General features: G+C 44.1%; 2 protein-coding genes across 3 annotated transcripts; one reads left to right on the plus strand and one right to left on the minus strand.

Annotated features, from left to right (window-relative positions):
• The first annotated feature begins 781 nt into the window (after positions 1-781).
• On the plus strand, positions 782-17,006 carry APLP1 (amyloid beta precursor like protein 1). 2 transcript variants are annotated; one of them, XM_053451842.1, is made up of 17 exons: positions 782-1,170; positions 8,335-8,484; positions 8,784-8,913; positions 9,782-9,894; positions 10,421-10,593; positions 10,767-10,939; positions 11,374-11,495; positions 11,685-11,759; positions 13,270-13,428; positions 13,517-13,645; positions 13,834-13,933; positions 14,174-14,308; positions 14,458-14,481; positions 14,748-14,818; positions 14,905-14,964; positions 15,145-15,288; positions 15,611-17,006. In XM_053451842.1, the coding sequence occupies exons 1-17, from the start codon at positions 1,102-1,104 to the stop codon at positions 15,707-15,709; spliced, it is 1,926 nt and encodes a 641-aa protein (XP_053307817.1). In that variant the 5' UTR covers positions 782-1,101; the 3' UTR covers positions 15,710-17,006. The 2 variants fall into 2 exon arrangements, with proteins under 2 accessions (XP_053307817.1, XP_053307818.1); XM_053451843.1 differs by lacking the exon at positions 14,458-14,481.
• A 1,441-nt stretch (positions 17,007-18,447) lies between these two features.
• UPK1A (uroplakin 1A) lies at positions 18,448-23,940 on the minus strand. Its single transcript, XM_053451896.1, has 8 exons — positions 23,867-23,940; positions 21,496-21,579; positions 20,577-20,777; positions 20,335-20,409; positions 20,142-20,246; positions 19,589-19,768; positions 19,277-19,360; positions 18,448-19,061 (listed from the first exon to the last, which is right to left on the minus strand). The coding sequence occupies exons 2-8, from the start codon at positions 21,556-21,558 to the stop codon at positions 19,014-19,016; spliced, it is 756 nt and encodes a 251-aa protein (XP_053307871.1). The 5' UTR covers positions 21,559-21,579; positions 23,867-23,940; the 3' UTR covers positions 18,448-19,013.
• Between the last annotated feature and the right edge of the window lie 246 nt (positions 23,941-24,186).

A 24,186-nucleotide genomic window follows, 5' to 3' on the forward strand; every position in this document is an offset into this window, starting at 1 on the left:
CTAAAAGCCCCGATAATGTGTATAGAAACAGCAGGGAACGGCTTTAGAAATTAAACGAGGTAAATAAACCCCAATATTCTTCTTCTAAATGCCCCCCTCAGTTACACAAATACCCCTCTAAAGAGCACAAAGTCACAAAAAAAAGTCTGAGTAAAGTTCTGCCCCCTACATTCATCGTTTATCAAACCCCTAACACAAAACTGCCCCTCTTTGGGGCAGATATATTGTGAGATATTCATGTTGGAATAAAGCCACGGAGCGCAGTGTAAAAGCCTCTCTACAGTGAAGCGTTTTAAATGCCATGAAATGTATAAAATACCTTAAAAAGAGAAAAAAAACGGTGAATAATTTATCTTCTATACAAGTCATTCCGTTTATCAGTAAAGCACGACGGGGTGCGCCTGGCATATAGTATACTATATATATAATGTATACCAGGATTACAGTAATCTGTATCATTCTTTTTAATATTTGGTGTTCCTCTCCCTTTAAAACAGGAAAAAAACACTAGAAAATATCATTTCCCCAGAATAAATCCACTATTATTTTCTGCGCAGGTTTACAGAGAGGCTTTGAAGACCAGATCTGTGTATTCTCTCTCTCTGTCATTCTGCATGGTCACTAAATTTTTCATGTAGTTTTCCCTGCTTTGGTTTGGTAGAGAGAGAGAGATCTCCATGGGAGGAGAAAGGGTGGAGTGAAAAAAGAGAGAGAGAAAGAAATGGAGAGAGGGAGGAGGGATTGATAGAGCGACGGATGGGAGGAGAGAGAAAGGAGACAGATGAGGAGGGGGGATGGGGCATGTCTTTGTAGAGCAAAGCAAGGCTTGTACAGAGACAGACATACTCGTATCCCCCGACATCTGTGTGACATGCCGAGGCAGAGACATCTTTGAGAATATCTGAGACAGACCGGGGTGACCAGTGACAGACTGACAGCCAAAGCATCTGCAGCCCAGCCAATCATATCTGCCGTGGCTGTGACACACAGGCTGTGGCAGGCAGTAGCCTCAAACCATAGGTAGCCGCTACATCAGCATCACCTAACCAGGCAAGCGGCCGGTCACCTACACCCAACGAGCCGAAGGGGACTGGAGACGCTATGGGGGCTTCCGGGACAATGGAGTCTTCCCTTCTGTGTGTGAGCTGCCTCCTCCTGCTGAGCGTACAGGTGAGGAGGCCCTGGCAAGGGTGGCGTGGGGTACGGAGAGGTATTGATGTTTGTAGAACGGGCAGAGGGGTGACATCGAGGTGCAACGGGCACAGCGGGGTTGGGTGGAGTATTTCGGTTATAATGGCAGTGGGGTGCTGCATGGAAACATTGAGGTCATTTCGGCCGCTTTGCCGGTGGCGTTCGAGGGCATTCTGCTTGCTAGAATTAACCCTTTCTCGGTCGTGTCACAGGGCCTTCAAAAAAAATGAAGGCACGATGGCGGAGCGTTGTGTGGTGGAAGAGAGGAAGGGGGTTGCTCTTGTAGACAGGTCAGTCGTAGGGTCTATAGAGAGATTGCAGATTGTGGTGGATGAAGCAGGTAAGATGGTGGGTTGCGTGGACGGTTCTGGAAAAGCAGATGAGACTGTTGGCAGTCTGTACATTCATTAAGAGACTGCGTGTTCCTATTGTATACGGACCAAATAAACTGTGCTGTGCATGGCAGGTAAAGGAGGTGCTTCGGTTACCTGGGGATACAAAGGGCAGCTCATCAGGGTCGTTACGTTTTAGAAGATTGGGTTTTGGGATTGGGTCAAGTGGACATGGGTCGTACTTTGTTTTGGAAGGTGAAACACATTGTTGCAAAGGATTCTGCAAGCACAGAATTGGAATAGCTCTGTAGCCCGCTGCGTGTGTGCGTGAGAATGGTGCAGTAGCCCAGTTGGGTGAGCGGTTAGATCTGTACTGAAATAGCAGGAGGTGGTGCGTGCCAGGACGGGGGGATTAATGGAAGAACTAATTGCGTGATGGGTTCTGTAATGGAACAGCAGCCCTTGCTGGATGTCAGAAATGAGTCTCTGTAATGGGGGTGGATGTGGGGGCTGCGGAACTAATGAGGCGACTGGCAGAGCCACTTGTGAGATGGTTCTGTGACGGAGACCACAAAGGAAACTACGAGAACGCAGGTGCGGTGCCAGAACCTTAACGAGGAGACGCCGGTCATTAGTATCCTTTGGGTGTCTGTTTGTGCAGAAGATTTAATGAGCACCTGTAACGAGGCCAGTAAAGTCATCAGAGGGCTGGAGTGAGGTTCAACAGATGCTGCATCACGTTGGGTGCACCAAGGTTTCAATAGAGCCTGATTTAGATCAAAGCCCCAGACGTCACGAGCATCAGCTCGGCTGATGCGCACATGGACAGCTGGATAGAGCAGGTGGGGGTCAGACGCTGGTGGAAAAAAAACCTTCCTCCTCCGTCTCCCCCTGGCACTGCCCTCCGCCCTGTAGACAACACAGAGGGACCTTTCTCACACCAGAACAAGAGTGCTATGTCGCGCGTACTCACATGATTCATAGACAATAACCATCAACAATGGCCGTAGTGGTAGGGGCACAAATGGTTTATCACCACCCATCTTTGTAAATTTTAGATGGTGGGGGGGTTCGGGAGATAGATACAGATCCCCGACGTGTTGACCAAAACAAGCGCTTAGCATTTTCATCTCGTTTATGAAGAACGTTTGTGACGAGCAAAACAATTGGAAATGTGTTACATTGTTTCCTGTGAATATTCCAGCCGGGCATGTCCAGACCGTCAACCGGTTTATCCCAGTACAGTTCTGACGTGGTCCAGACCCTAACTGGTTTATCAGGGCAATCCGTGGCACATTGCTAACCGACCAGATGCTTTAGCCAGAGAAACCTTAAAAGAAAAACACAGACAGGGTCGTAAACCTTGAGGGCCTCCCTGGACAGCCTTGATATTTGTGTTTAAAGACAAGAAGCTGGGTATTATTTACAGACGCATCTCGTGCTTTTCATCCAGGAGCTCCGAGTGCAAATAAAAAACCCACGCACTAAACGCTGTTTGTAATGCTGTCTTATATATGTCTCTTAGGACGTACAAACATTCGGATTCATTAATCAAAACATTAACCAGGCCTAGTTTAACCAGAATTCATCGCTGGAGATAAGGCGGTGGAAAACATGGCTTTTAACTCCAAATTTACTATAAAAAAGCAAATCTAAGAAATTAATATATATAATGTTACAAAAAAAACACAAAGAAGATACAATGTAACAAGCTTGACGGGCCAGTCCTGGAGACCCCTTGTCCAAAAACTGGTGGGGCGGCCATCATGTAAATGAGAGCCAGTACCACCACACGAGGGGGCACGAGTGGGTCCTGTTGCCACCCCGTAGGGGGCACGATTGAGCCTCCTGTAGGGAACGTGAGACACTGTCAGTGCCGCCCATACAATATATATAGAAATTGGTTCAATAAATAAAATGGACGTGGGGTATTATAGCAGACGTGACGTTTTGATGTAAAAGAACAACAAATATGGATTTGATCTGGATGAGGATATATCAGCGAATTTCTGATGCCACGTAATGGCACTTAACGTAATTAGAACTCTAACCTTATTTACAACGCGGGGTGTAATAAAACATATACATCTTATAACGCGCAGTACAAGGATCTGCAAGGTCCATTAATCTAAGACCAGGCCTTATTGCGTTCCTAGCTCGCTGGTCTATTTCAATTTATAGCCAATCTCGTTATCAAGATTATAGTAACAAAGTATCAACGTCTGGGTAAAAGCCCTGCCCCCTAATCCCACCTCCTGCCCCACCCCCTAAAACTAAAGTGCCCCACAAGTGGTCACTCAAAATGTTTAGGGGCATTTGCAATTTTACTACCCCATGGAACAGGAAAAGCCCCCCTCCCCATGTAATACATCAAAAGCAATCAATTCACCTTATTTTGGGGCATAAATCTATGGAAGACAACGATATTCTCCTTTTCTAATGACATGTGGACCACGCGCATTGTCTTTGAAGCTCTACACATGGTCGACATATCATTAGGAATGGAGAGTATAGCGGACATGTTTTATTCTCTTCTAAGTCGTTCCTAAGTGGTGTTGATGGGGTCCGCCATGTTCCTCATTGGTAGCCAACACGGTCCCTTACAAGTCCATAGTTTTAACAGTAATGGTAGTCGGTCCGGTTGAGGGAACGTCAAGGCAGGTGGTGGAGAAGTCAATGTTTACCCTGATGAAGAACATTCGTCGGTAGAAGTTTTCAGTACTCAGGCCCTCACGTCGGCAGACTAACTTTTTGCACTGAAGTTCCAAAATAGTTAAACAAAATAGCCGAGTAATAACACCAGAAAAAAATATATATCAATACATAATACATTGAAATACGAGAGGGTGAGGTCAACACCCAAAAGAAACAGTCGGGAGTAACCTAATATTCCTGGTTTGAAAACAGTAATATTTTCCTTCCTCAGGGATTATCCTCAGAATCTTGATATCGATTTACGGCGGGAAAGAATGATAACACGTTAAAAAAAAAAAAGACATTTTGCCTTAAAATGAAAATATTAATAAGAAAAAGATTACGAACTTGGGACAAATTAACGGCGCGGGAGAGCGGCGGGGCGCCTCTGGAAACGTTTAACGTTCCAGGAGTACCCTTAAGGCCTTTGACGATTTCTAAATTTGGCAACTTTTCACGGGGTGTATCAATCATTTGATTGCATTCCGCTGTTTTATTGCTATTTTTGTTATTTTGAGTGCGTTATCATTCCGTCTGAGTCTGGAAGGCAAGGAATCGAACCTTGGTGATTCTACCGATCACTTTGGCCTTTATCGAAAAAGGCCCTTTAATGTTTAACCCTTTGGCTGGACCTACTCGGCGCGCAGGTTGACACAGAAGGTTATAGCGGCTTTTTTTATGTGACCATATGTCAGAATAAAGGCCATGGGTGAGACCGGTAAACGGAAATGCTTTCAAAATACATTTCCTTAACTTTTTTTTTTCTTCCTTAGTGTCAAGTACATTAACCTCTCCAGTGGCACATGCTTATGGCTGCCTCTCACTAAAAAAATAATAATAAATCTAATATTTTTGTGCACTATATTTTAGTGTCCCGAAACAAAAAAAAAGATTTTTTTCTTTTAAATAAAATAAAATAAATTAAAAAATATATATAAATATATCTACAAACATGTAGCTTCACATAAGTATTTCTTTAAAAATAAAATTTTTTAAACTGTGTATATCACATCCTACTCACTTTACTGTACCCGCAACCTTTTTCAGCTTAATGTGCAGAAAGAATATTATGACATCATCCTTGACTCAAGTGTGCCAAAAAAAATCTTAAAATAACTTCAAGAGAACCTGAAAAAACATAGATACATAGATCTTTGGACACAATGCCTTGACAGCGCTATATATATATATAAATTTAATAATTAGTCATTTAAATTTAAAGTAATCAAAAGTTCAAAATAACTGCTTCCTGGGGAAAAATGTTTTTTAAAAAAATTAAGAAAAAATTGAAATATACACATTAAGTCAGGTGTCTAACTTGGCATATTTCCACTCATAAATGCTCAGGAGATTTAAAAAGAAAAAACATTCTGAGCTTTTAAAATTTTAGACTGAATACCCAAGAAAAAAAGAAAAAAATAATAATGGAAAGGGAAAATGAGGAAACTCTAAAGATGACATCATATATGTGATATATAAATGTAGAGGAGAGCTAGGATAGGAAGAAGGAAGAATATTTTTTATTTATTTATAAACAAGAAGCCAACATTATGACCCCCCCCCATTAAATTTTTCCTCTTTTTGGATTATTTGGAGATTTTAATGTTAGACGTAGACTCGCAATTTGGGGAAAACGGGAAAATTCAAGAAAATGTGACCAGGGAGTGATAAATGTGACAAATGGGGAGAAAATTACAAAAGTGAGTGTTGAGTGGCTGTAGAGAGGAAACAGAGAAGGGGACGGGAATATGAGCCGAGCAGCAGAGAGAGAGAGAGATGGAGGATGAGATAAGGGATTTTGGAGGAGAGGACCATGTGACATGTAAAGGAGAGAGAGGAGGAAGGAGTGAGGGGGTGAGCTGGATGGGGAGAAAGCAATAAGATGTAACAGCCTTCACGTTCTTTTGGGAAAGAGTCACCATAGCAACAGAGAATGAGAGATCAGGACTCCATCGGGAACGGTTGCCATAGCAGCCCATCTCTGAAAGTGAGAAGGAGGCAGCTAGAGCTTGAAGGCCTGAGAGGGGGTAGCATTGGAAGGATACACAGGGCAAAGGGTGGAAATGGAGATGGGGAGGAAGGGTTATCCGAGACACCAGGGATCCCTCGGAGTAATAAAATATCCTTTGGGGGTCCTCTGAGATGCGTGACCCCTGGGCCCTATCACCTTCAGCAAACCGGGACAAAGCGGAGTAGGGGGTAAATGAGCAGGGGGGGGTAATACAAAATAATAAAAAAAAATCTAACCCTAGAAGCACTAATCCGACCATTCAGTCTCCGAATACCCATAATATACACAATAATAGATATATAATATCTGTAATACCCTACGATGACATGCAGGGCTACTAGAATTACCTATAATGACATGTAATACTATACGATCACTTAGCGGATGGAAATTAATCACAACGAGCGGAGCTGGATATTACTAACAGGATAATACCCCGACATGTATTATTGGTAGACATGTAGATGCCTCCATAGCATCATATCCTTAAGTGATGGAAGGATGAGATACATAATCATATCCCCGACCTTCGGGGGTAAGGGCAGTAACTGTGGACGTTAGTCTTGGGGCAGCTGAGCAGCATCCAGGATAAACACAACCCTGCCAAGTGCCCTCAAAGCCCTGTGCCCCTCCTTACTCCCCAATGCCCCTCTCTCCTGGCCTGATGCTCCTCCTTCCTCCCCAATGCCCCTCTCTACTTCCTATGTGTTCATCCTTCCTTCCCTAATGCCCCTCTCTCCTTCCTCAATGCCCCTCTTTCCTCCCTTGTTGCCTCTCTTTCATCCTCCGATGCCCCTCTCTCCTCCCCTGATGCCCCTCTTTTCTAGGAGGTCAGAATGTTTGCTGGGTATGAGGGGATCGCAGGGTTCTACGGCCCTAAAAGCCCCGATAATGTGTATAGAAACAGCAGGAAATGGCTTTATAAAGTAATTGGTGTAAATAAACCCCATTCTTCTTTTTCTAATAATAATAATGATAATAATGAGCAGACGTATTATAACAATTTTACTATATTGTTGTTTGAGGGCCAAATGCAGACTTGCTGGCCATCCAGATCCTCATAAAGGTGCGTGGATTAGGGCCAGTCATTGCGTAGCCCACGGGCAGACATCTCCAGACACCAGGTTTTACAAACTAAACGTGGAGAAAAACGCAATTAAACATCATAAAGACTTCTCCCGACGAGACGGGGCGACAATTTCCGACGGTCGATTCCGTTCACGCCAATAACATGTGTTTTAGGCTACATGTGAAGATCGTTAAGGATTCCTGTGTCCTCCGTGTTTAGTTTTCTTTAAAAAAACTATGTTTATTTTTCTTGGTTTAATTATTTTTCTCATTCACACAAATGTTCAACATACTCCCCCCCCCACACCCCCGGCATACAGAAATGTGTTTATCTGGGTCAAAATAACAAATGTTCAAAGATATTTCGTTTACATAATAATTTGGAAAGTTCCATTTTTGTGCCAAGTGCTGGAATTTGGATAGCTGGTATAATTTGCCTTTTTTCATGACCATCACAAACTGGGGCACGCGGCACAGGGGTTGGTGTTGGGGGCGTTAAGAGATTCCTACAGGGCAGTGGAGGGGCCCCGGTTATCACAGATGTTATGGACTATAAGACCCTCATTGTGCTCGTGGCTGCCCGTCAGACACATGCAAACGTCCCAACCCTTCCTCTGTAATTAAGTTAATTGAGTTAGGTTTAGGGCTAGTTCCCCAACGACTTTGTCATCTTCTCTCCCATCGCTGCTGGTCTAAATGCCCCTTTCTTCCTCCCCGTGAGCATTGCTACACCACTAGGAATTGATTCACGTCTTCACCTAGTTTAATAAAGAACTGGGGGGACTACACAATGTGCTGATTTTAGTTAGATGGGACAGCAACCAAGATCCAGAAGACAAGACCTTATACTCGGCCTTTGGAACTTGTGAACCCTTCACCTTGCCCCTAGTCTTGGGAGCGTAGAGCTGCATCCTACCTGCCCCGGGGTGATAAACAGTGATGACCAGAGGATTCTAGATACTTTTTGTTAAACAAAATGTCTACCTGCTTCACCTGTGACCTGTTTCACCCTATCGACTTCTCTATCTCTCACCGTAGAGCCTCTCGGCATGGCGCCCCCAGCTGGCGCTGTTTTGCGGACGGGTTCCTTTACACATGGATCTGCTAACGGGAGACTGGGTGTCAGACCCTCGAGGGACCCCCAACTGCCTGGGGACCCGGGATGAGATCTTACAGTACTGCAGACAGGTACGGTTGGAATCTTCAACTCAAATATGGTTCTACACCCCGCTCGGACAACTGCGTAGCCGTAATGTCTTCCCATAAAAAAGGGATGAAATTATCCAATTCTCAGAAACATACAAATTTCTAAAGATCACTGCTTGCAGACATAAAATTAAGCGCCACTTGGCTTCTAAGTGTCCATTAAGTTGATGGACACTTAGAAGCCACCCATCGGTGGTACTGATTCAAGGTCTACCTGGTAACCTCCATTTTCTTTGGTTGCCAATACACGCTAATGGTTTTACTTTCCTCCCTGTGGATAGGTTTATCCCGAGCTACAAATCACCGGAGTTACAGAGGGCGCCCAACCGGTGACAGTGACAAACTGGTGCCCGAACCAGAGGGTAGAGTGCAAAGGTCGCCAGCATATTGTGGTTCCATATCACTGCCTGGGTGAGCGTCTATGATGGATTTCCGCCTCTTGGGACCCGTATAGGAGGAAAAATGGAACATCTGTTATCAATTGATGTTGCCTTCAGCGGCTGAGTTACAATGTAACATTAAATTATAGTAGATTTATGAAGCGAGGGAAAACACAGATGACATTGGATGCAAATGAAGTGCTTTGTTCTTCCTGCATCTCCCAAGGAGTGGCGTGAAAAAAAAATCTCTTTTTATGCGTCTTCGTTGACGTCGTTCTTTAAAAAAGGCCTCCTGTAGTAGGTATTGACTCATCGCTGAGCTCTGGGTGACTTAAAGTGAGATGAAAAAAAAATGAATCTCAATGATTTAACTGCTTAGACGATGAGCTTCTTTCTCCTGAAAAAAAAGTTTTTCCCTAAAAATCGGGGAAAAACTCAAGGGGGGGGACAAAAGGAGCTCTATGGAAAGGAGAAAAATAAAAAATGATTTCTCTGGTAGGAGTGAAGTTTTTGGACAGGTCCTGTTTGAGACGCATTCCATTCTGTGTTTCATTATTTATTAACTCATGTAGTGCCAAAGGGCTGGGCAGGGCAGTGCTGACTGTCCTGTGATATATCAGGAGAGCGCCAGAACTAAATTAAATCCACTCGATATTCCGCAAATCACACAAAACTTCCAAGTGTTTTTGGTGGCCTTTAACCTATTGTTTTTGTTTCTTGTTTTGAGACCTTTTTTCACGCGCTTTAGTTGTTTCTGTTATTCCCATATGCTTGTGCGGTTCTGCCATTTGCCATAGTCTGCCGCTAGAAAGCTGTCCTAGGGGTCCGTGTTTCTGGCGGTCTCTTTGTCACCGATGGAAATCTAGTGTTTCTTACATGCTCTGTGCGGTCTCTCGTAGTGAGTGAGTTCGTCAGCGATGCTCTCTTGGTCCCTGACAAGTGCCGTTTCCTGCATCGTGAACAGATGGATGTGTGTGAGAGTTACCAGCACTGGCACGAGACTGCCCGCGGGGTAAGAGTTCCTGCCTTGTGGATTATCTCATTTACCTTGGGGAGGAGGGAGCTAACAAGAGCCAAGCATGACATCATAGCGTAACACAAAGGACTAATGTCATGGTTTGTGCAGAACAACTAACTCAAGTGACAGAGGCTACTAAAGATCAACACTACAACAGTAGAAACAATGTATCACTTCTAAAACTCGGCCATGATGACGGCCTTGTCATAAGCAGATCCCATCATAGGGATGATATCTAATGATACACAAATCTCTTATAATAGGACCCTCTATATGTCCTCTGAGATGCTAATATGCTTATCAATTGGTTTGGCCCTTCATGTGAATGTTGATGGACTACTATAACATTGATATTAGCCTCCAGGAACCATGGACACAGACATATCTCCCTTCATATTTCTAGGCCTATTCATATAGATTCTTTACATGGTCAAAAATCATAGTTACACAGTCTTAGTTTGGGTCTTTGATATGTGGGGTTCCTCCAGATATAATATGACCCTGGTGCTGTCGACCCTAGGCCTGTGCCTCTGAGAACCTGGATCTTCACAGTTATGGGATGTTGCTTCCATGTTCCTCTGAACGGTTCCGTGGGGTGGAATATGTATGTTGCCCACCGCGTAACCCACCACCGGCAGAACCAACCAGAGGTCAACCCATCACAGAGCCGGAGCCAGAAGACATGGAGAAAGGGTGAGAGGGAATGTGTCACCCTATGACTGGGCATTGCATGAACCTTAAGATGGGGCAAGTCTAGAAATAAAGGATGTCACTGCCAGAGGGAATTACCCATTTGGGTAGAGGCCACTCTGTGATGGAGTGTTGTCTGCCAAGGAGCGTTTATAATCTTTCTCCTTTTCTTTTAGTGATGATGTAGAGATTGAGGAGGATAATGTCGAAGTCTTGGAAGAGGGAGGAGAAGACAACGCTGGGGCAACTGCAGACCAGGACCCATCCGTATGGGATGACTATTTTGTTGGACATGGTTACGAGGAGGAAGCCACCAGTGCCGCACCAACCCTTCCTCCAGAGGTCAAAGGTCAGACACAATGTTATATTTTGTGCACACATACACATTCTAGAAATAGTCTTACAATCTTAAGTATGGAACAGACATAAACAAGAGACATGAGGACCTCTACTGATTTCAACACTGACAAGACTAGCTGTGGTAAATCGATGCGCATTGCATGTCATCGCCAGTGTGAATTCTTCTCAAAAAGACCTCAAATCCATAATGAAAAGGTTTCTAAGATGGTTTCAGATGTATGCCAACAATAATAAAACATGCTCATTCCTTGGGGGAAAAAAAAACTTACTTTCAATTACTTATTGGCCTAAGAACCCATATTTTGCCAATAAAGCAAAGTTGTAGGAGATGAATTGAGCTCATAAGTCAGCAGGTCTGCTTCGATCAGCTCCTCGAGCTTTTGATCCCACAATGAAATGACACATAGCTCTGCTCTCTGACAGTTTCTCGTCCCACCGACGGAGTAGACATATACTTTGAGTCACCACGTGATGGATCAGAACACGCCAACTTCCTTCGAGCAAAAATGGAGCTGGAGGAACGACGTATGAAACAGATCAATGAGGTTAGTATTGGGTGATAATATGGTTATTACCCTCCTGGCCACCAATTATATGCGTCAGATACGTTTTTTCTTGCCCTTATCATCCAGCTGGTTGTATGCTCTTTGTGACCGTGCTGGGTGAGACAGGCCCCCCCGGACCTGGGTGTTCCATCTTTACTGATGTTATTGGAATCATTTGTGTTCTTACAGGTGATGAAGGAATGGGCCGAGGCCGATAACCACGCCAAGAACCTGCCCAAATCAGATCGCCAGGCGCTCAATGAGGTAAATGGGCACACTTTTGACATTTTATGGTGGATTCCCAAGAAGCGAGCCCGTTGAGGGTATATGAGTTTATACAACCCAGATTATAACCCAGCATGAATTACGCCATAAGAATAGTTTGGACCTATATGGTTCAGCAGGAAGTTGATTTATAGCTAAGTCCATATTGTGATATCAGATCATACTGTATACTGTATATGTAGGCAACTACCAGCGAATAAGGTACAAGGTTACAATATAACAAGGCCCTGAACACAACGTCTCTGCTTCTGAACATATAGTTTTAATGCTGACTCTGCAGTGGATAGATAGGCACACATAGTCCTGGAGCTCCCCCTGCTGGTCTCTTGTATAAACATATTGGTCCACTTTTGCCTTTAGCTGAATCTTATGATTTTGCAATGTTTTTCATGCTTACATTGGCTCCGCCATACTATGTACAGTATATTGAAGTCTTTAACACAGCTTCCGAGCATAGATGGTAGAGGTTGGCAACAGGCAACTTGCGGCTGACCAGCCCTTAAACTCCATGTTTCTATGATTGTATCCTCCATAGTAATATAAGTTGCTCATGGGGGGGCCCTGTGGTAAAATAACAATATAGGGGGGGGATTAACCAGTAGGGAGGGGTGAATGGAGAGGGAAATGGCAGATAAAATAAAAAGAATAAATGACACTGAAAGATGACAGGGGCAACTAAAATGGATGGTGGAGAGGGCAAAAATTACAAGAGTTAGGAGGAAGGAGGGTTTTTGATGATAATAAGTACAGGCTCCCCGATTTATTGTAATGGGGAACGCAGACCGTAGGCATTATTTAGAAATATGTGGCCTCAATCAATCAATCTTTTTTAATGTATCGCTCAATCCCCCGTGATTCAGAAATCTAGCTCTGCATCGCGCATGTTATTGTAACAAAATGCATGCCCAGAGACATCAGCGATTCCTTCAGCAGATCACATACATCTGAGCCTGACGATAGCTTTTAGGGAGCTTTTGCGCTTATCCTCCAGGCTCGTGTTACAGGAGATTGCGGTGTATAACGTTACATAGAACGGATGTATTTGAAAGGTAATACACGCCTGATATTCAGCTTCGAACACGCGCGAGGCGATTGTATAACACGGATAATGTTCAGCGGTTCAGGCTTTTGGGATCATCTCGCGCAAACACAACATGTAATCTGAATCAGACACCTGTTTTCATGCAGGGAGAGCCTGTAGGCTTGGAGTATTTGTTATTGCGGAATCAGCCAACATTGCTCCGGGTAACAAAATAATTTGTTACTTTGACAAATTTTAGCAAAATATAAGCGGTTTATTGAGACCAGAAGCAGAGTGGTCGGAACTCCACATTAACTCCAGGTTCTTCTGGTTGACTTCGTAACAACCAGGCGATGGAACAAAGAATAGTCATTTTCTATAAAAGTCTTCATCAAGAGTTTGAAAACGTATGCGTAGAGCCAAAGATGTCCCCTTGTTACTACTCAACGGGTTTGTTCCACACCCCAGCACTTCCAGACCATCCTGCAGACCCTGGAAGGACAGATCTCCACCCAACGCCAGCGCCTCGTGGAGACGCATCTCGGCCGCGTGGTGGCAGCTCTGAACGATAACCGAAGAGCAGCCCTGGAGAACTACCTGACCAGCGTGCAGACTTCGCCCCTAGACGTAAGCTGCCGACACACATCTCTATTTACACATCTCTAATGTGTCTCGTTTCTCCAACTAAACCTTTTCGCGCCTTCTCATTGGACAGTCGGAGCGAGTGTTACTGGCACTGAAGCGCTACATCCGGGCAGAGCAAAGAGACCAGCGGCACACGGTCAGGCATTACCAACATGTCAGCAGCGCGGAGCCGGACAGAGCGGAGACCATTCAGTTCCAGGTACCAGAGAAACTCAACGTTGTCAGGTTCTCGGAGGTCACTGAGCTCTCCGGGTTTATGCCCCTCCTCAAATCTCTGACTTTGGGGGAATATACTAAGGGCTGATGAGAACGAGCGATTCCAATCTACATAATATTTTGATTTATTACATTTTTGGCTTCAAATCTTTTTGGGTGTTTTTGTATCAGGTCCTCACCCATCTCCGAGTCATCGAAGAACGAGTCAACCAGTCCCTGTCTTTGCTTTACCGCAACCCAGAACTGACGACGGAGCTCCGGGACCAAATTGGTGCGTACATCTTGACGTATATCTTTTAAGGAGCCTTTTCTATTGAACAGCCTATCAGCATTAGCTCTTGTGTCACATGATAATTAAACACGCTCCCCGGCCAAAATTACAACTGAGGCAGAGTCTTATGTAATTAAATAATTATTGGGCATTAAATGGTACGAGGAGTGGTCCATCGTGTCCAAGACCCAATATGAGTATGACGATGTGGGGCTAATTGGTTTTATTGCGGCCCGACAGAAAGCTGGCTGCACACAGAGTGGGTGAAAGCGGGAGACCTTCTCAGCTCAACGCAGAAGAAGCTGAACGAAGACAGCGACTATCCTGAAATAAGAGTGCCGACCCAAAACTCTGCCGAGACGTCACAAGGAGAGGGTGAGGAACACTCAGCTTTAATCCCCCCTGGTAACCCTCCTCTCTGCGTCCGGTCAGTCTTACTCCCCTCTGTGCCGTCTCTCATCCTTTCCTTTCTCTCTTGTCTCTCTTTGCTGTCGCTCGCTCTCGCTTTTTGGACTCTTGAGCAGACTCCCAACAGATCGACAGGAAAGGTTAGTCGTCATCATTTCAAAGGGGAAGTCAAGCTAAAAGCTTTATAATTTGGGAACTTGTCGGCTTTCTTATAGTGTATTAGGGAGGGAAAAAATGATATCTTAACATTTAGAACCTGTCAAATTGGGGCTCCCAAATATAAGTGATCACGTGATATCTGGGCGCCACCCACTGCTTCCAGACCTCTGTGCGAGGATTGCTTTATGGTAGAGTTTATAGAGTCCTTCCCCTAGAGTGACATTTTTCTCTCTCTCTTTTTTTGCAGGTTCAGCCGGTTGGGATCAGTATTCAGATTTTACCACCACCGAGCGGACCCTCAATATCCCGGGGCAAAAGGTGAAAGCCTTGAATATTTCCATTTTACGGCAGGAATAATGAGAGCTCGGGAATGTAACGTAATGCCGGTGTTTTTCTCCCTGTAGGACAACGGGTCCATGAAGCAGGTTCATTACCAGTTAGAAGACATGCAACGAGATGAACTGGTGAGTACCGTCCTGTCCCACCAATACCACCTGGGATGTAAAGACCCCCATAATATTCATTTTTATTTTTAACCCACCATTGGTAAAGACTCAAAACAGGGATTAGGCCATCTCAGATTCTACCAGTCCAAGAAGAAAACCCCCAAAAAGTCATTCTTCCAATATATTTTTATTCTTCAGGAGCCCGACACCCTGGTCACATTTAACCGAGGTGCTCTGATTGGCCTGCTGGTGGTGGCGGTTGCCGTGGCAATGGTGATAATTATCAGCCTTCTCCTGATCCGGCGCAAACCGTATGGGACCATCAGCCACGGAATCATAGAGGTGAGGATCCTATTCCTACCCCATCTCAAAGGAAACATGCTAAGGTCAGGCACCGAGTACCATGCAAGTCAGCCCATGTAACATAGAAGGGACACGCCATCACACACGCATCCACCCCCAGGGAGCCCAGACTTTCTTGCTCAGTGTCTGATTTGTACATGTGGGGTTGCCAGTAGTTCCAAGAATCTGGACAGCCGATACATAAACCCAGTTGTTGGGACTGCCCTGCAAATATGGGACTGTTGGCCGGTGTTAGGGAATTCATACAATGTCCAAACACGCGTCATCTTATAGGCTGTTACCTTTCATGTCATTTTTGCAGGTGGAAGCTTCCAGGAGCCCAGAAGATAAACACCTAAGTAAAATGCAGAACCAGGGCTATGAAAACCCAACGTACAGATACCTGGAGGAATGTAACTGAGCGGTGGTCCGGGTTTTATTATTTCAGGCACAGGGGGTGGGGCTTTACTTTAGGGGAGGGAAAAATATGGGTCAGGGGAGGGATGGGCTTACAGGGCAAATTTACCAAGAGTAGCGACCAATTGACTTGGGAGAGTTTTTTGCTCCTCCTGGGAGCGACTTTTGGCGAATTAAAATGACTTTGCCCCTCGTGGGAGGAGTCGAAGAAATATATATACAGGGATATAGAATAATATAATATTCAAGCGGTAGTGGATAGAACCGGGGTAACGCGTTGGAGAGAGCGGGTTATAATGTTAGTCTCTCGCCCCTGTACATGCACTTATATAAATTATTTATAACGAAGAAGGGATAAGAGACATGGCGGCATTCTAACTTCCTGCTCTGACTCCCCGCCCCCTAACGGGAACGCTATTCTCCTACCGTGCCCCCCCTCCCCCATTTTCAGAATAAACCAGCGCCGAGACATTTTGAGCTCCCGAGGAGGGTTCAAGGAGCTGGTTTAACCCCTTCAAAAAATGCATTGTGGGGGGGAAAAAAATCGTCTCGGCCCCAAAAAAACCCGCAAAAAAAAAAAATAAGAAAAATGTGTAAATAAATAATGCTGAATGTATTTATTTTTGGGACACACTTTAAACGAGTACACGGTGCATTGTGAATGTTAAGGGCGTAAATTCTCAAAGGTATATACATATAGTGTGAGCATTGCGTAGTTCCCATAATTAAAGGGTTAATGCAAGGCATCTGCTTCCTAAACTATCCCCCCCCCCCCTTTACTTAGCTGTATTTATTTAAACTCTGACCTGGTATATGGCTGAATAATAATATCCTTACTGTCTTTTTGGATCGCTTTATTGAAATTAATGGAGGTGGGCTCAAAAACACCCCCCAGCATATGCTTTGTGTAGATTAGGGGATGCACAGCGTGGGATCAGATACCCTTATCATGGCACTTTAATTTGTGTATTACCCGTCCTATCACGCTAACCCCCCTCCAGGCTGTATGTATGTGTCGGGCTGTACAGAGGGGATGCCGTGTATGTACTCGCATTCAGAAGACATGTGGTTTCAAACAGGGGGTCTTCAGACTGTAACATCCTGGGGGGGTTTAGCACGGCAGCCCTGATCATCCTCAGCCATAGGATAACGGGTCCCTGTGATTTGCTTACCGGATGGCATTCACACCACATCGGCTTCTTATCCATCATTGCATTAAAGACCCTGTACAATGTTTTTTTGTATCATTTCCTTTATGTACTAATATTACTGCTCTATAAAGTGACACCAAATACAACCAACATTCTCGTGTGATTTCTGCAGCCTCCTCTTATTATTATTTACGTCTCAAACAGCAAAAAAAATCATTCAGATAAGAAAAGGTTACGCGTTCCCGATTCCAGCTTGGAGATCGGATCGAGGGATAGAGTTTTAGAATTTCTGTCCTTAACGTTAGGGGAAATTCTACGGAATGGTAGCCATGAAAGCCCACCATGGCCCTTGGGGACTGGTGAAAGTGGCATGACAAATGTTATAAGGATATTATATTATATTTGTGAAACTGTCATTGCCGCCCCATGCGTGAGCTGTTCCCTACAATATATATAGATATATATATTGTGTGTGTGTATATATTTATATATTGTGTGTGTGTGTGTCTGTGTATATATATATATATATATATATATTATATAATATAATATATATATACACACACACACACACACAATATATAAATATATACACACACACAATATATATATATACACACAATATATATATCTATATATATTGTAGGGGACAGCTCACGCATGGGGCGGCAATGACAGTGTCACACAGGTTTCAAACGTAAAAGCGTGTTTATTTAGATGTTGTAGTCACAGAGCACCTTGTAAACAAAACAAACTATAAGCCTGTCCGGCTCTAACTAAACATCCGGATACCTCTCTAGCAGCCTAAGGTCCGGCGCAAAGCAAAGTAACAGGTTTTGCACGGGGTAAAGCTTCATACCTGGTGGGCTTCATACCTGGTGGGCTTCATACCTGGTGGGCTTCATACCTGGTGGGCTTCATACCTGGTGGGCTTCATACCTGGCTGTAGCTGCTCCTTCATTCAGTTTCTCCTCTCCCTTCAAACCCAACAGCCCTCTCTTTTAAGGCTTCCTCCCCAGTAACGAGCTTAGGAAGCCTCACCTGAGGGCTCCTGGGTTAGCGACTGTGCCTGGCTGAGGTAACCAGGTGAGATATATATCCCGTCAACCACTCTCCCATACACTTTACCACAATATATATACACACACACACACACACACAATATATATATATATATATCATATTATATATAATATATATATATTATATACATCATATTTATCTATAAATCTATCTATAAATATTATATATTATACTATTGTCATCTACTTTACCGAGGAGTAGAAGAAGGCCTCCATCCGCCTCCATGCACCCTCTGGTGGTGAATCCACAACTCCAGGTGCCTACACTTATAGGTTACAGTCATGCCACACAAAATACGGCCGCCGTAATCCACCAAACGGGAAGTGACGTCAGACTTTTTAGAGGTTTTGGCGCCAAAATATAATTGGTGCCCAGTCCCTTCCCATCCTTGATAAACCCTCACTTTATGTCAGACCTTGCCCTCTGATGGTCGTGCCAATGCTTCATAATATCTACTCGTCAGCGCATGCTCCGTTAGTCTCCATGTTATGTTTAATAAAAGTACAAATAAAATAAAAACGGTTTATTGATTATTTTAACTCTACATGAATGTATATAAGATTCCAGCTTCGTCTACCAATGGCGAGAGTCTCATTCGCAGTTACTTATTTTATTGTTCATAAACATACACAAAACAAGTTATATATCATCTTTTTTTTTAAGCTCCCAAAGTTTGTGGCCGAGCAAACAGAGTGGGATGAGTGAATTCCTGATACAAGGTGTTTGACAAAAGGCTAAACTACGAAATGTGAAATAAATCATTATTTACAGTCTATTATAGGCAAACATTGTAAAAAATAAAAAAGATAGTAAAAGAGGGGCCTTTACAATACAAAAACTGGCAGAACATAAAGGGTGTACATGCTTTCAATGTCACGCAAGTGAAAGCCTTTGCTGTAATACAATGTTTATTATACCAACGCACTTCGTTTCTTTCCACTCTTATGAGCAAACGTCATTAAAGCAAAAAAATACTGAAAAATAAAAAATCTGCTCTTGGTACAGGAAAGTTCCAGATGTTTCCAGATCGATCATTTCTCCCGGTTAAGCATCCTCGCGCGGCAGCGCCTAGATTCAGCTCAGGGTGGTGTAGTGATACATCGTCGCCATCATAATCAGCATCTGCAGAGATAGAATGATAATAAATACAGGCAGATTGGGGGTCCGTACGCGGCGTGACGCGAGTTGAACACAAATCAAATGTTTACCCCGCGTCCTGAACACGGAGGACGCATCTCTGCCAAGATTCTCAGGGGGTAAGGAGGCAGATTACCCGACAGCGAAGAAAACAGAACCGACCCATTACCACAAAACACTTTTTCTGCCCCAAAACTTACCGTCCACATGAGAATAGCAAATCCGAACCAAGAGATTCCCCACGTGTAGCTGTTAATGGCGTGTGAAATGTGGTCAAAACAGCCCTGGAAAGATACAACGTAACCGTTGGTTAGAGCCACGCCTGAGTTCCAGAAAGCCTCGTAGGTTTCCCTTCATGTTTAAATTTGTTGAGTTTTGGCCCTTTTATTTTATTTTGGGTCAGTATAGTTTTTTTATTTTTATGGGAGACCGAGGTCCTCATGGTTTCCAACTGGATTGACGAAAACAAAGCCGAATGATGACATTCCATGTAACAAACGCTCTAAAGTTACCTGCGAGTTTATGTGATCTTTATGACCGACGCGGCACCCGGCCTCGTTCACAATAACAAAGTTGGAGTCCCGTTTACAGCACAAAAAGGGCCACGGAGCCTCAGCCTCGTCGTAAACGCCACGGAAAGCGGACCCGTAGGTGATCCAGTCTTCCGGACCGTCAACGCCACAGCAGCTTTTCTGTAACAAAGTAAAACGATTACACAAAATCTCTTTCAGCCTTCGTCCCGGCCAGGTCTTCCTAATGATACAAGGTTTCTGGATCTGCTTCCTTGAACACTGGTGGAACCATCAAAAATTGCATGTATTGCTTGTGAAGAAGCTAAAAGCAACATACGCCAGAAGTGTTCTTGAGCAAATGCCTGTAAGAACCTCTACCCTTGTACCCCGAAACCCAGGTTCTGAGAATTTAATGTTTTCTTCATGGCTGGTCCTGGAGGGATCACCGGACTCGTACAAACCTGACTGCACATCGCCCCTTACGCTATCCAGTCTAGTTTGAGACAATGCACTCCAACAAGAAGAGTTTAAACGTCCTCGGTGGCTTCCTTACCTCCACCATGATTCTGTTCCACACCGCTGTGATTTCCCTGCCCTGGGAATCATTTTTAATGTAGTAACTCAACATTTGTTGTTTAATAACGTTGGAGTTTATCATCTGAGAAAAAAAAATGAAAAATGTCATCAGCAAGATCTCCATGGAGAGACGGACCAGGCTTTCTCCAAAAACGAGGATAAAAACTTACATAGTCTCGATGGGTGAAGGAAGTTATACAGGAGGCACATTCAAAGATGTAGACGATCATCATCATGACCAGATACTGCAGAGGAAAAGATGAAAGTCATCATGTAGATGGACCAACCTTAAAGATGGACCATGTCCCAAAAGCTACCATGATTCCTCAAAAGCAGGTTATGAGAGTTATGTGGCCGTGGCCAAACGATGTAGCGAGACCGGTAGTGTTTGTACGTAGCTGACCCAACTCACCACCATGAGCATGGTCTTGCTGCCCCTCAGTACGGACACTATGCCGTAAATGGCCAGGAGAAAGAAGGAGAAACCGCAGAAGATGGCGATCCAACCGCCAGCAAACACGTCGTCCTTCCCGGTCACGCCTAGTATAGGGTAAACCTTGTAGGGGTCCGTGGTTGCCCAAATCGTCTCTGCGAATAGCGCCAATCCGGACAGCTGTAACATGACAGAAGCTCACGATTAAAAGAGGGAACCGATGTGCCTTCTGACCCACCTACCCCCAAAATATCTGCTGTGTTTTGTTCATTCAATAACCACGTTTTACGGAGAACACGCAGTCGCTGGTGGGCCTGACCGAAACAAGAATCCTAAAAATCCCCCCGCAAAGTATCGAAAAACAGGTTTGCTTTCAGCAGTCACGCCCACCCCGAAAAAGGACCCGGAATAACCGGTAAAGCCACATTCTAGAAGCCACCGGATCATTTCAAGAGAACACAGAAGTTCAGCGCCAGGATCTGGGCATTTATTTGATGTCATCTTCTATTCTTTCCATCAGACAGTGGGAGCTTCGTTTGCGGTGCCAGGCTGGGTCTTTACGACACCAAACACAACATTAGGAGTCAGTAATCCTAAAATTTAGGACAAAAGACCTGAGAATTGAAGTTTTCCCCCATTAGCATCTACGTACGTATAAAAAGGTAACACCGCAGAAGAACGAGGGTTCCAGAACCTTGTCAACATCTTCACCCCAAACGGTGTTTGAACACCCATTTGATGAGGCTCACACTTTCATGGATTGCGACTACAGTTCCCACCAGCCATCGCGTGAGTGGGGGTGATGGGACCTGCTGCGGTCACCTTGGCACTGACACGTTGGATGATGGGACTTTTTGTTGTATCCGTTTCTCCTCAAACCCATCAACTGCAAACTCACCATAATGACGACATTCCCAAAGATAATGAGCCCTACGAGGGCTGACGAATTCTTATCGCACATCTTGGAGATCCTTCGCCGAGCCTGCAGGAGAGAGACCATCGTTTTAGATCACACGCTCACATTAGTTTCATCGGGGGCACCCAACACGGTCACGGCTACATGAGACATTAACCCTCTAAATCCAGGGGTGGGCACATTATCCCAACATATGAACTTAAATACCTCCATAAGGCTTAACGCACCCACAAGTGGCCCAGGATAAGATCAAGGCTGCATATTTAAGCCAAAAACAGGCACCTGGGGTATTAAAAATTAATTCACCCCCCCCTCCCCGGTCTTATATTTGGCCGGTGGGGTGGCACCCGGTTATAATTATACACGGGGCCCGTCCGTGGCAAGTCAGGCACTCGAAGGGTTTTTTACGCTAATAACCTGCCAAGGTCGTGGCTTCTCTCTTAAGGTTAAGACGCTTTTAATGAATATTTTATGACACGCGATGTATCAGCCCCGTCGCCGACGACCCCAGTCCTGCCGGCAGCTAACGAGGCCAGGGAAGCAGCATTCGATCTCCATACTACAGCTTTACAGGGGCACAGACGGGGTTAATTAACGGAAGCCACTCCAAGTCAATAGAAAGCCACAGAGAGAGCGGCACGGAAGCTTCTTACCGACCAGAGCCCCGGAGCGACCAGCTGTAAGAAACCATTAAGAGTTGGCGCCGTAACCCCTAGCGATTCGGGTGGAATTCACGAATTTGGGAGTTTTAACCCATCGACTTCATTCTGTATGATTCATAGAATCGCTGATTTCACTACGCATCGTGCAGGGCCAGCTCAGCCCTTCTTGCAGAAGAAGTTTTCACAGAGCTGACCCTTCATAAATCATAAAGATATCGAAGGGGATGAAAAGTTCAACGTGCCAGGGGGGGGGGGGGAACTGAAATATTTCAGAAGAACCCCCCCCAATGTTACACGCAGGCCAAACAGGTCGGACCAGGTTGACATTGTTGGCTTATCTTACTTTCGATCATGACTTTCGTATGAAAGGTTTCCACCAACCCAGAACAGAAAACCACCACTGCTGGGTGTCGGATCCACACAACTCAGAATTTCAACTAACACACACACACACACACACACACCTCTTACTGGTTATACAGCACGAGTCCGGTTCATAAAAGCCAGTGATTGCAAGCAGGGCGTTCTTATCCAAATATATACAATGCCAGCACCAGACGAAGCCTGCGATAACTATTAACTACTTTGATACCACCATTTTAGGGAAAAAAACTATGTTTTCTTGTCTATCAAGATATAGTTTTGGCACGGATGTAGTTAAAAAAATAATGAGGACGTTCACCTCCGCAGCCTTAAAGACCCCCGGGTGGGTCCTGCGGCACATCAAGCCTGATACACCCGTATAGCCTTATTTCTGCAACTACAAAAATAACCATTTCTATCTGGCAATAATTCATTATTTTTTAACAAAAAAAAAAAACAAAAAAAAGTAATAGCAAAGAGATTTAATCTGAACGGATTTATACAGCTCTGTGGCATATGATGGCGCTATATTAATCAAAAACAATAATATACAAAAAACCCAAATGCATAACATTCTACTTATTAACAATTGTTTTAATACAATAGAGCATTGTTAATTTGGTTAATATCCGTTAATTTTGGGTGGTAATTAAGTGATTTAGTCCTGTAGACAATTTGGATCATTTTATATTTTCTCACAATTTATCTAAATAAGTAAAATACATGCAATTTAGGGGGTGCCGTTAAAAAAAGTAATAAAATAATTTGTTTGCATTATGAAAGTAGGTGGTTTGCAATCGGGCAGGTTTCCATAAATTGTTAAAATGTACGTATTTACACCCAAATCTAAAAACAATAAGAAAACAGACTCCAAAAAATAACAGATTTCTATATAAAACATTGAGAAAGCCAGGCCAGGTGTAATAAATACGGATTAAATAATTAGCAGATATTAGTTTATGATTTATCCTCCAAATTTACCTAAAATACCCCAAACCACCCATAACATTTCCTGTTACCCCCATATAATCCCCCCCCCGCTTCCAAATTGAAGTAAATTTCCCAGGGAAATTTCTAACAATATATTTTTTTTTAAAGAAAAAAAGGTTATTTTATTAAACAGAGAAAAATAATAATTCCACCGATTTGCATTATAATTAGTATTAATAATAATAATATTTTTCCCAGGAATAAAACTAAATTTGGTGAATTTTACCAGTTAAGCTGCTCTTATTTCTAGTTGTATTCAGTAGAGCGAGCTTGCTAAGGAGGCAGTGAGTACGGGGCACGTTGCCCCCAATAGCGACCCCCCTCCGAACTGTCCTTACCTGTAGAGACGACGCACCTGTCCTCCTGAGGCGCACCTGCCGCTCTCGCTGATACTTATAAACCTTCAAGATGGGGAAGAAGAAGAAGAAGGGCCTGGAGTCTCTTGGGTGGGGTAAAAAAAAAAACCAGGAGGAGGCTCTGGGGCAATTGTTACCGCCTCCCTTCTACCTTTACAACGATAACCCCCGTCGGAATTCTTTAAATTAAGTAGCGAGGGGCACGTAGGGTCAGCTCAATGTTTAGATTGGGGATCTCAACTGAAACAAAGGAACGTTATACCGGACTATCCGGTCCAAAACTGGTCCGGTTTCACCGGTCA

The sequence above is a fragment of the Spea bombifrons genome, chromosome 12 (assembly GCF_027358695.1).
Source record: "Spea bombifrons isolate aSpeBom1 chromosome 12, aSpeBom1.2.pri, whole genome shotgun sequence".
In the NCBI taxonomy this organism is placed as follows: Eukaryota; Metazoa; Chordata; class Amphibia; order Anura; family Pelobatidae; genus Spea; species Spea bombifrons.